The sequence below is a fragment of the Aythya marila genome (assembly GCF_965140915.1).
Source record: "Aythya marila genome assembly, chromosome: 5".
NCBI lineage: Eukaryota > Metazoa > Chordata > Aves > Anseriformes > Anatidae > Aythya > Aythya marila.
This window is the reverse complement of record NC_139046.1, coordinates 53,686,921-53,699,817: the sequence shown is the minus strand read 5'-3', so window position 1 is coordinate 53,699,817 and position 12,897 is coordinate 53,686,921. Positions and strand designations below refer to the sequence as shown.

The 12,897-nt window shown below is 41.2% G+C and overlaps 1 protein-coding gene across 1 annotated transcript; it reads left to right on the top strand.

Annotated features, from left to right (window-relative positions):
• Positions 1 to 727: 727 nt before the first annotated feature.
• E2F8 (E2F transcription factor 8) lies at positions 728 to 11,426 on the top strand. The gene is made up of 13 exons (XM_082760557.1): positions 728 to 803; positions 904 to 1,164; positions 1,434 to 1,590; positions 2,646 to 2,951; positions 3,596 to 3,757; positions 5,199 to 5,336; positions 5,662 to 5,871; positions 6,641 to 6,728; positions 7,014 to 7,518; positions 8,482 to 8,700; positions 9,533 to 9,665; positions 9,803 to 10,122; positions 10,804 to 11,426. Exons 1-13 carry the CDS (start codon positions 771 to 773, stop codon positions 10,975 to 10,977), a joined length of 2,706 nt encoding a protein of 901 aa, XP_082616683.1. The 5' UTR covers positions 728 to 770; the 3' UTR covers positions 10,978 to 11,426.
• The last annotated feature ends 1,471 nt before the right edge of the window (positions 11,427 to 12,897 follow it).

The following is a 12,897-nucleotide window of genomic DNA, read 5'->3' as shown; positions in this document are numbered from 1 at the left end:
ACCACAGGCGATCTTTAACCCCCGTGAGGCGGCTCCGAGTTAACTCCGCCTCAACCCGCACAGGTAAAGCCGCACGTTCACGGCGGGGCTCTGGCGGGGGCTGGGAGCTGGCAGGCACACGCAGAACCCCCTCGGGAGAGCCACCGTGTGTGAGGAGCCCCGGGGTGAGGCAGCAGGGACGCCGCCGGCGAACCGGGCACCGGTGCCAGCCCCGGCGCTTTACTGAGGGGAGCTGAGGTGAGGGGGGCTGAGGGGAGAGAACTGGCCCCGCCCCCCCCCGCGCGCTGCGGCCGTTGGGGAGCGCCGCGCGCTCGCCGCGCGCTCACCCCCCCACACACCCCGCTCCCGCCTCGCCGCCGCCCCGCGCGCGCCGGTTCCCGCGCCGCCAGCCCGCCAACCCCCGGCCTGGGCCGCGGAGGGCAGGAGGGCGCGCGCCGATTGGCCGGGCGGGCCTCGGCGCCGCGCGCCCATTGGCTGGCCCGCCCCGCCCTGCCTTGGGCGGCTTCAGCGCCTTCGATTCAAATCGGCGGCGCTGCTGCCGCTGCTGGGGGCGGTGTTGTTGCCGCCGCCGCCGCAGCAGCAGCAGCGCCCGGTGTTTAAAGCGGCTCCCGCCACGCCCCGCCCGCCAGCAGCACCCAATGGGCGGGGCGGGGCCGGGCCGTTGGGCGCGGGCCGGGCCCAGAGGCGGGAGGCGCCGGTGGGTGCCGCAGGGGGGGCGCCGCCGCCTCACGGCTGTGTCCCCGCAGGCCGAGCGCCGTGCCCCCGGCAGGATGCAGGCGGCCGAGGACAGGGACAAGGACAAGGTAGGGGGCTGGGGGCGGCGGGGGGAGCTCGGGCAGGGCTCGGCCGGGCCGGCAGCCCCGCGGCTCGGCGCCTGACCGCGCTCCGCTCCCCGTGGCGCAGGAGAACCGTCCCGCCCCGCCCGGCACCCCGCGGAAGCAAGCGGCCGCCTCGCCCTCCGTGCTGGCGGAGCTGCAGCCCGGCTGCCAGCCGCTCGCCACCCCGCCGAAGCCCGAGGACGGGCTGCCCGCGGAGCCCTGGACGCCCACCGCCAACCTGAAGGTGCTGATCAGCGCCGCCAGCCCCGAGATCCGCAGCCGGGAGCGCAGGAAGGAGCTGTCAGGCGCCGCGGGGGACGGCCTGCAGCCCCAGTGCTGCACGCAGGTACGCTCTGAAGGTCTCCTCTTCTTCTTTAAAAAAAAAAAACCCTTAGCTGAAGACTATTCCGCATAAAAACCTCCAAGCCAACACGCCGCAACTCTTCCTTTCCAGCTCTGACTTTACAGCCTTTATAAATGTAACCAACAGCGTCACACTGTTACACGCAACACCCAGAATGTTTCTTCCACAGCTGCCCACAACCAAGCTGTTCAATGTATACATTCACACACTCATTGTAAAATGTTTCAAGGTCTCTTCTTATTTCTGCATAGGAGCACTTCTCTGGTGATGAATACGAAAAATTGCAACCAAGTCGCAAGGAGAAAAGCCTAGGGTTACTGTGTCATAAATTCCTAGCCCGATATCCTGATTACCCCAGCACTGCAGAGAACACTTACATTTGCCTTGACGAAGTAGCTGAAGAGCTCAGTAAGTTGCTGTATATGCCATTATACGTCCTCATGCAAATGTGCCAATAAACTACCCTTCTGTGCTTATTACTTTCTTGCTCCATAACATTTTGAATGCTCACTGTGTATGCTCACATTTACCTAAACACAGCTTTACAGCCTTCATTCTTACCACAGTTCTTTTAAGTAGCTCAAGTTTGTTTGGTGAACTGGATCAAGACCCTCTGAATAATGTTTGAGATTAAACATCTACATTACTGCAGATACCACAAATAACCAGTTGCATTTTTTGAACCTAGAAACGATGGCTAAGATTCGTGGCTGACTTTTCTATGTCAGGAGCTAGCATTTCTGATGCTGAGCCCACAGTTTCCTGTCCAATCATGACATCAAAGCAAGAAACTACTTTCTGCTATCTTGTATCGCACCAATGATCTGTTGAGAGTCCAAGTTGCTAGCAGCTGAAGCTTTTTCTTCTTGTAAGAGCTATGAGAATACAGTATCCTGCAGATTGGATGAACTGCAAATACTATCCATACACTTCTGTACAAAATATCATCTGTTAAAAAACACCTACTCAAAAATGAGAATTGAATAGACAACAGAAAAGGCCAGTATGTTTTTTACTGTGAGTTTCCAAGAGTATTTAACAAGGCAATCTAAAATTGATGCAGTGAATAATTAAAAATGCTTTTTTTAAATCTGTATTGAGACCCATCTATGACATTACTGGTAACAGTGAGCTTTAGTTCTTAAGCTGTACTGTAGACCAAGAAGAACTTGGTCTACAATACAAGACATACAAGTACAAGAATAACTTGGTCTGGAAGAGCAAGTCCTTGCCATGTCTGAAGCAAGAATTGTTTTCTTGCCTGCAAGATCTGTAAGATTTATTTTCTGTCAAGTTGGTACTTAGGAGTTGGTGAAAACACCTGAGAATTGTATTAGGAGGGAGAAGTATGGGAAACTTCATTTTTCTGTGCAAGCTGTGTATCAGGTAAATGAATGAAAAAAAGTATTTTATGTAGTAAAGATATCATGTTGATCTTCCTTTTTTTTTTTTCTTTATTTTAGATGTTGAACGTAGACGAATATATGATATCGTGAACGTGCTAGAGAGCCTACACATGGTGAGACGCCTTGCCAAAAACAGATATGCTTGGCACGGGCGACATAATCTCACCAAAACCTTGCAGACCTTGAAAAAAGTTGGAGAAGAGAACAAATACACGCAACAAATTCAGATGATCAAGAAAAGAGAGTATGAGCATGAATTTGATTTAGATGGTGAAAGAAACGAAGAAATGCCGAGGTCTTTTGTCTCAAATGAGAATTCAGAAATGTGTTTTGTCGAGCTCCCAGGAATGGAATTTCGTGCTGGTAATATTTCTCTACAATGCCAAGAATAATATGTACTCATGATTTTAAGTATCTATGCCCATGAAAAAAACATTGGTATTTTTTTCTAAAACACTACTGCCTGAAAAGCACCACATCTGTTCGTGGTTGGAGGAAGGCTCTACTTTCTTCTAGTTGTCCTATTTGATTCTTACATGTGTTTTACTTTTAGGGCTCAAGAACAAGGGGGGAACAACAGGTGAAACTAACAAACACGCTCAACATATAATCAAACTGCAGGATTTTACAGAAGCCAAAAGTCTACATGACACCATAAATTATTAATTTTTAAAATTTAGGTTTGATTCATGGGAGAAATGCTCACTAACACTTGTTAAATTTGTTATACAATCTACAGTTAAACATCTCTGAGAGTCCAAGTCAGATGATAGGAAAGGTATACCAAGGGAGACACCACACACTGCTGTGTAGTTAGACATGCTATCCACCTAATGACCTGATTCTTGCCATGTAGAGACTCAATGCTGGAGTCCGTGTTGGTCCTGCCTAATTGCCGTACTGTTTGTTCTCAGCATTGTTACTGGCAGATTTCTTTGGTGTTTTTAAAAGCGTTTGTAGCTGCCACATCACTTACTGCTTTAATCCTTTTTTCCTGTCTGCTGCAGCATCAGTAAATAGCAGGAAAGACAAGTCTTTACGAGTGATGAGTCAGAAATTTGTGATGCTGTTTCTTGTATCAACTCCTCAAATAGTAAGCCTTGAAGTTGCTGCTAAAATCTTGATTGGAGAAGATCAGTTAGAAGACTTAGATAAAAGCAAGTTCAAAAGTAAGTAAAATGCTACTGTTCCTGTTTGCTTTTTGATCATGCTTTAAATAGAAACACACAGTGTAAGCTAAATGAGCTATATCTAGTACAAGATTATGTAGTATAAAATGTTGTCATCTTACTACCATTTGTATTTGAACTTCCAAAAACCCAATAAGCTCCGTGCACAGTTTTTATTAGGGATCCACCTGTACACTGTCATTCATACACACCATGTAAGAGAAGTCCATGGAATCCTCTCATGGTGAAGTAACGTCCGCTTATCGGTAACGATTTCTCCAGCAATCTGTGACAGAGATGGGCATCATTTCAGCAAACGTTTCTTAGCATCATGCAAATCCGTGTTCTGGTCATATAACTTACTCGATGGAAATCTAAAGAAATGCTTTAGAAGTCTTGTTAATAGCTTAAACGCTTGAGGAAGCGAAACCCCATGTTGTAACTGCCAATTATTTCTTCATTCTTTTGCCCTGCTTTCAGTTCCCTGCACGTTTCCTCCTCTTGCTCACCATTCAAACGTAAAGGTACTTCTAGGTCCAGGCCGGTATATCTATATTAATTGAAAATGTGCCTGCTCTTGAGGCATTAAGAATTAATTTCACATTTCATTGAAAATTACATCCTTCCTTGCTTCTCAGGCTTTTTTTTTTTTTTTTTTTTTTGGTGAAACTATGCAACAGACCGGTCCTCGCTGGTTTCAGTTCATAATTTCCTTTCCATTGCATCTTGGCAAAACAGTGCGTGTGGGTAGTGTTTTTTTGTTAGTTTTCATTTGTTCTTCTTCCTCCATAACATCTATGTCTTGCTAACGTTTTCATGCTGTGCCATCCATGTGTTAATACTTCCGGTATCGCATTTTACCATCTTCTTGGTTAAGAAGCGCAGTCTGAAGTTCTGTGACTTGCTAGACTTTAAATTTTCAGTAGCAGAAGCTTTGGATTAAGCACATTCTGAGTGGTTAAACAATTCACTTGTGGTTCTACTACTGCCTAAAACTTTTTCATAATGGTTGAACCTGAACACAGTTAAAAACACGCAGGATGATCATCCTGTTGGAGTTCAGTGTGTCTCTTCTCCATGCTTTTCGTGTTCTTCCTTGCATATGTACACCTGCTTTAGATGTTGCTGGTTTTCACTATAGAATTTGTGTAGGTTTGGCCAGTATACAAAGCCTAACTTGTTTTGAAAATGTGTTTTTCTACATTTAGCATAATATTTTTACCACTATATAGATTTATAGATCTTTATGTCATTCCACTTCAAATTTTATGATACGTTATTTTATAGCACAAATGCCTGTACCATAAAATAATTTTCATAAATAAATTAGGAAGGTTTTTCCTTTCAGCTGCTAAAAGGCCATTGTCAGATTTTTAATCTGATCCATGCTATCTTGCTAATAAAAATCGCTACAACTTACATTTGTTTTCTTTTATTTCAGCCAAAATTAGAAGACTTTATGACATAGCAAATGTTCTCAGTAGCCTTGAGCTTATCAAGAAAGTTCACGTTACAGAGGAGAGAGGTAGGAAACCAGCATTCAAATGGACGGGACCTGAGGTCTTGCCAAGTATTCAGGGTAGGTTACACGTCATCTTCTTTTGATCTGCTGATTGTTGGGCTTTCTTCTTCATTTTGAAAATCTTTTACCAAAAGACAGTAAACTAGGCAGAGAGTCTTTGACAGTCACATTGTACTTGCTCCTCAACAACATAGCACATTAGTATTTCTTGGAATGTCCAATATATTTCCACATAGCACATACTCCTATATCGTGACTCTTGCATTTCCATTTTTGCTGCTGCTAGTACTTCAATATTTATAAGCTAGGTGCAAATAATTGCTTTTCATTACTGGATCTGCATGTGATACATACTTACTCTTCTGTTTCTTCTGCTTTTTAGACACAAAACTTGAAACAACTTCTGCAACCTCCATTCCACATGTTTCAGAACGCATCGCTTCCAGAGAGCAGTGTTCAAAAAATCTCTTTCCTTCAAGCGTCAAGCAGAACTTCACTCGGCATCCGTCCCTAATAAAGTTAGTTAAAAGTATAGAAAATGATAGAAGGAAGATCCAATCTGCTCCAGCCAGTCCAGTTAAAATAAGCACAAGTATGTAGCTACAAACTGCATTTGTTTTCTTGTTTGTTTTTTTTTTTTTTTTTTCCTGAGTATGTTTCTGACTTGGCCATAGAGTTTTGCATTAAATATCCAGGCTTGCCATCATCTCATAGGAGATGGGGATGCATGAGTATGCCTGCTTACAACAAAAATATGTTTGAAAAAGTCTGAAATAGACAAGATGGCAGAAATACATATTCCCTGTAAAATGGATGCATTAGAATATTGATAGTGAAAACAAATCTAAAATAATCCATGTTCAGTGAATAAGCTCTGCAATTATTAGAACTCTTTCTAGTTTTAATGGATGAAATCCCATCACAGCCTGTGCTGTGCTGTTGCAGTTGCAATGTAAACATTACTGGTTACAGACTTTGTGCAGTATAGTTTATTTTCTAGATGTTGTATCTTTCTCTATGAACTGTTTTTAACTGTGGCTGGTTGTGGAAGCTACATTTTATATCTTGCTATCTCAGGAGTTCTGTCTTCCATAAAATTGCCAGAAAATTACCTATCTATGTTTGTGTTCTTGTTAAGTGTTTTCTTCGAAGGAGAGGAAAAAAAAAAAAGCTGAGGCTTTAATATTTTTTTGATGTAAGTTACTATCCAGTTGATCAAATCAAGTCTGGGTTGGAATTTATAGATAGCACGGAGTCTTAGTTTCTTCTCATTAAACTTGTATGCCATATTAAATAATGCCATCTCAAGGTAGAAAACTTACACGTTTGGTACATCATCTGTTTTGTTTTCCCCCTTGCAGCAGGTACTGATCAAAATTTATCAGCTTACACAAGTAAAATGTCTCAGCTTGCAGCGATCGCTCAACATCAGCTGGAAGGACCATCAAAGTAAGTTTGCAGAAGTGTTATACTGACAAGTTGTATTTTGTCACTGACCATTAAGTTCAAACTATACTTCTTTTGAGTCAGGCAATAGTCTGCAAAAAACAATAAGCCCTGATGGTGCAGGCTATTTTTTTTTTACTTACTATTTTCTGTTCAGTGGATTGAGACACTCAAGTTCGTGTTAAGTCTTAGTATTACAGAAAATAATTAGTCAGGGTATTTCTGAATGAAGGTATTAAAATACATGTTTGGGCATATTTGTTAGTTTCTTTTTTTTTTCTTCTTAAGGAAAGCAAAAGGGATGAAAATGAAATTGCCAAGATCTACTTTGGAAAATAATCCGTCCTCACCTGAGGTAGCCCCCAAGCCCGAAACTCACACTGCAGCACCCTCTCAGAAGTCAGTTCTCACTCAGCCACTAGGTGTCTTACCTCCGAGCCACAGTTCAGTATCACCAGTAATACTACCTCAGACTCATTCTGGCGTTTCATACGCAATATACCTGCATCCTTCCCAAGCCCACACTGTGACAACGTACAGCCCAAGTTTCACGTTACAGCCTCTACCATGTGCTAATGTGACAGGAATTAAGAGTATTAATTCAAAAGTCTTAAATGAAATAACCACCAAGGAAGTGGACAATCACATAGCTGCAGATGATCCACCAAAGTCCATGACATCTATGCAATCTGAATCTTCATCACAGAGGTGCCTTAAAAGATCACAAGCATTACAAGAGAATAATTTGATTAAAAAGTATAGAAGTGATGAGGAAAGCCCTGATACTTCTGTGGTAAGTTTTTTTGTTTGTTTGGTTGGTTTTTAACCTGTTCTATAGCCTAAAGATGGTGCCACCTTCTTATTTCAAACTGGTTTAGGAGCCTGCCCAATGTTGTCCAATTTGTAAATTAATCGTAAAGAAGCCAGACATGGGAGTAACCTTATAAATACATAATCCTTTAGCTGACTATAGAGGCATTTGTGCTACAGACTTGTATAACTCTTGCAGTATAAATATTCTGTACTGGAATTTCAGAATACCTGTTCTTTTACCTTTGAGGAATAATTTTGGAGGGTATGCAAACAGTTAAAAGATGAAGTTGTAATTGTCTGCTGTTTCTGAGAAGGTGTCAAAGTGTACAGATATCTTCAGAAAGAAACAACTCCCAAAACATTTTTTCAAGACTTACCCACTTAAGAATATGATTCTGGAGCAGTTCAGGTTACTCATCTTTGTAGAAGGGCTGACATTCATTCTTGGCTTTGAAGGTGTTGGGAGGAAAAGTAGACTCATGAGAGTTACTGGACAGGTAACATCCCCCACATCCTGACACCTTCTAAGTATTTCTATCCAGCGTTGTACTTTGTTAACGTTTTAGGCATAATAATACAGCACAGTAAGAGAACAAGAGGTTCAGATAGACTTGATGTGGTTGTAGAAACTAGGTCTGGATCATTTTCCACTCCTCAGTTGCTGAATGTTTTAGTGTCTGTAAATTATCAGTCTGCTTTAAATTGTGCTTGTCAAAACAGCTGTGAAATGTCACCAGAGTGGTGTGGCTGTGTGTGGTACCAACTATCCGCCTGCTGTGAAGGAGTAAGAGGGGATCACATAGAACTGTTTCTCTTACTGACTACAAGTTTTTATAGCACAAACTCTCTTTTCAAACATATGAATGTTGTCGTAGACCTGTAATTGAGAATGTCAAGTCCTTCCCAATGTCTACCTTTGTTTTCATATATACTTTTTTTAAAGGGAGAGTCTGTTAAAAATGAAAGACCACCTTCCAGTGGCTCACAAATGAATTGTGAAATGGACAATTTCCAGGAAGAGAAACAGAATGAATCTGAAACATTAGACCTAAGTGTGGCAAGTTGCTCTGACCAATGTAAAAGAGCAGATGCTCCAGAAGATGACACCAGAACCAAACCTAAACAAGACATTCCTGTGGCATTTGCCATTCCTGCTCATGAGGTAAGCTTTGTCAGAGACCGCAACAGATTGTTGTTACCTAGAAAAACACTACTTGGAACAATTTGCAAAAGAAACAGAATTGTAATGAACTACATCTATATAGATTGCCTTTAGTTGGATTATCTTTAGTGTGCTTTAAGAAAAAAACTTACTTAATGTAGGGCCATTCTATGTCTGAATTAAGTACACACATAAGAAGTAGTAAAATGACTTTCAGGCTTTGACTGGGATGAAGACAACTAAGCCTAAGCAGACAGAGGCAATGCTAAGATACTATACCTTCCTAGACTGTTGTTTGTGTGCATTTCATTTCAAATACTTTCATTTACAGTGGAATCTATGTAAAATTCTGTGTTCTGCACTTAAGACTTCCTGCTACAGAGAACTTGAATATCAAGAACAGTTCTGCTGACAAAAACAGACCTTGTAAAAGCAAAAGGATTGTATAACAATGTCGTAAAAAAAAACACAATCCTGGAATGAGATGACATGATGACTACAGAGTCCAGGTGCTTCTTCTGTCCAAAAGTAGTATTCCACATAAGGATTTCTTTTGTCAAGCCTAATTGTACTGTGTGGACTGACAGTTCCTCTCCCAGGATATCATCTGGGAATTGAGCCAGTTGATTTCTGGGGACTTGAACAGCCTTGTTTGGCAATGTGTGGCTGAGACTATCTTCAGTCAGAAGTTAGTACAGGCATGGAATATAGGATCCTGGTCATAGGGAGGATAAAGAATAAGGTGGTGGCAAGGGGAATACAACTTTGTAGAAATACTTGCGTGTTTGTTACATCTTTGGGGTAAAGGTGTGTCGTTGTCTTTCTTTTTCAGAGCTTTTTTCCATCTGGCTACCTTATTCCTCTTACTCAGTGCACCCACCATGGCAATAAAGCAAGCCTTTCTAATAAAGAGAAAGCTGGGATATGTTCGTTACAGCACAGTTCCTTCAGCTCACCCCCTGCTGGTGAGTACTAAACAAGATAGGTACACAGTTACCTGGTTCAAAGGACAATGAGCCAGACTGATCCTACTCAGGTCCAGAAGACACAGTGTAAGAGCCTCAATTCTTAATTCCTTCAACACTTGATTTTTCTGTTTCAGGTGTCATTCCAGTGACAGCATCTGAACTGAAAGCAGTTAACATTCCTGCTTTTCACATAACATCCCTGAATATAATGCTGTCACCAACTTCTATAGCTGCTGCTGCACCTGTACTAAGCAACTCCTGTCTCAATTCAAGCGACACCAGTTCTGCCCAAAATCCAAATTCTTCAGTTCTGAACTTTACACTGCAACATGTAGGACTAATACCTGCTGGTATGCAAGTTCCTGCAAATCCTGTTCTTCAGCATGTACCAATCTCTCCAAAAGCAGAAAATAGTAACCACAGCTCAGAAAACACGAACTTACAAGAGGAAAAGGTAAGTAAAAACATCGCAACTTCTTTGACCACGTGCCCAGTGGGAAATAATAGTGCAGTAATTCCTTTCTGCAGGTAAATTTTTTAAACCAATATTTTTTCAATCTTGATTTATAAATCACTAGTGACCACAAAAAGCAGTGAAGACTAGCATAAGTACAATGTAAGTGAGAGGTTACAAAGGAAGAACACGTATCCTAGTTGTTGAGGATGTGGAGCCAGCTGGAGAATGACAAGGTGTGAAGAGACAACTGTCTTAGAAGATTTTGGATGAACCTGAGATAATATATCCTTAAAGTAACAGATCTGTTACTTTGTCTTTCCTTGTCAATACTTTCCTAATTTACTCTCAACTACTACTTAACTGTAGCTTTTATTCATAGGATAGCAGAGCATTATAACAGAATCTTGTTTCCCATGGAGTTTTCTCTGTGTAATATATATAATACTGTATTGCCTAAGGTCTGTTTGAGCTAAAAATAGGAGATTTGAGAAAGCAGTTTCTCCATTTAATCCATTTTGTATAGACATACATATTTCAAGGAAAATAAATAGTTTTATTTCTCTCTGTAGAGTTGTTAATTTAAAAATTTCAGGAAACTGTTTGCTAATATCCTGCAGAAACCTAAAACTGTAATTCAATTTTTTTCTTAAATGAAAGTAAACTCTCTCTCCTCTCTAGCCTAGTGTTCCAAAGGAACCCGAAGAGCCCCAGACAACAACAGAAATGTTTTTCCGCACACCAGGAGGGCCAAACACAGTATCTACACTGTCTGCAAACTCAGATGGTACTGACAGAACCTCTCAAGGAACCCTATATATTCCTCAACGAAAACTTGAAGTGTCAGAAGACTAGTTTGGGGATATCAAATTGCTGACTGTGTTAACAGGCATAATTACTGATAACACACTGCACATGATGAATTGTATTATGGACAAAACGTGTTTTGGCAAGACTGCAATACTGGAATAGCCTTAATGCTTTAGAATTAAAACTGGCTCTTAATGAGAAAGTTAGTGTCTAATATTTTTTCCAAAGGACTCACTTAAGGAATTATAGCAGCAATGTTATGTATCTAGTGTTTTCTGTGTTGCTTTTCTGCTATGCAAAGTAACTGAAATTGCCTTTGTACAGAAAGGTACAGTCTGTCAGTACATATTTTGCACAAAGAAAATACTGTGAGTGTGTACATATTTTGTTTTAACAAAAAGACCATAGTTGAAATTTCTTTTGCTCCAATGTTTGATAATGCTCTTTTGTAAAGTTAGTAAAAAGAATCTTAATCAAGTTTTATATAAGTTAAGAATTATTTATACTGCATTGTAAAATCAGTTTGTTCAGATTCAACTTACATCAAACTGTCAAATTTTGGCAGTTTTTTTGTTTAATGAAATTAAATTACTGGAGTTGAGTAACACACTGTACTGGACTCTTTTTTTAGGGGTGTGTATAATCTGAACAAAGGCATAATGATATTTCATCAAAAAGGCGCATTTAAGTACTTCAGTCTCCCTTTTTCAACTCTCTGTAGAGCTTCCCTATACCAATTAGAGGAAAATGCTCATGATAGGTGGGATTAGAAGTACCTAGACTATTCCATGAACTGCAGTTGAGGTGTTAAGGAATGGAGAAGTTACATAGCTTGGGCCTCACACTAACAGCCAGTTTCAGTAAGACTAGGTAATATTACCTTGCCTCTGCTCTGTTCTCAGAATTCGAGCCTGATGCTTGCTGTGCTACACACAGCAAATAGGTTCTCTTAATAGCAGACAGGCTTCAAGCCTAACATTAAGTTTCTTCACTATTTGCCCAAAGGCTTTGTATCTATGTAAAACAGCTCGTGACAGAAATCACACACAGGTACTAAAGCACCAGCTCTTCACCGTTGCAATGTGAAGTCTGACTTCTAGGAGGGAGTTCCACCTCTCTTGAACATCCCCAAACCACTCCTGCTACAGAAGAAAGGTAGTAGAAGAAACTGTAGCTTGAAAAAAAAAAAAAAAATCAAGTTCAAACCTTGGAAAACCCATTCACAATTACAGAGATGAGCTAGATTATTTTGAGTTCAATAATGTTCTATCTTCTCTTGCCCTCAAAATAACAACTGACAAAGCAGAACCCACCTTGTGCTGCAAATACTTGAACAGAAAAAAAATTACTAGTTTCATACAGAATTACATAATTCAAGGACTTGTCCCCCTAACTTCCTTCATTCGTTAAAACTACTTTTTTTCTGATAGAGAATTCTTAAGGCAGAACTTTGGTTAAAGCCTCACTACCTTTTCCTTCAGTCCACCTTAAGTTTTAAACACTGCTATAACTTACCCTAGCAGAGGATCAATGTATAACACTATCTTATTAATCTTTCATAACAGCCTGCCACAGCAGAGGCCATAATACTTCTGCTCCATGAAATGTTTACCTTGTCCTTAGCCCTAATCTGCCTGGATCAGCTGTGAAGCAGAAGTTGTAGTAACGCTATGCATGTGTAGTATGTGTATGGCATTATTTTCCTTTACTGTGCTGTATGGGGACATAGTGAACATTTTAACTTAAACCATCAACAAGGAAGGGAAGAGAAGCCTCACAGAACAGAGGTCTTACCTCAGCCAAGAGGCAGCACAGTTCATTTCCACTTTCTAGCTGAGATCGATGTCAGCTTCTGAGTGTTGCTTCTCCCCTTCTGCAATTTTAAACAGTTTAAGTTAAGCCACGCGTGTTTAAATACATACACTGGAGTCTCTTCAGTGCTGAAGGACAGAAGATAAAGCCTCA

Excerpts from the sequence above, each read along its gene's own strand:
- E2F8 (XM_082760557.1), top strand. The coding sequence starts at position 771 with ATGCAGGCGGCCGAGGACAGGGACAAGGACAAG. Across the intron at positions 1,165-1,433 it reads AGCCCCAGTGCTGCACGCAG|GAGCACTTCTCTGGTGATGA; the intron begins GTACGCTCTGAA and ends ATTTCTGCATAG. Across the intron at positions 5,337-5,661 it reads GGTCTTGCCAAGTATTCAGG|ACACAAAACTTGAAACAACT; the intron begins GTAGGTTACACG and ends TCTGCTTTTTAG.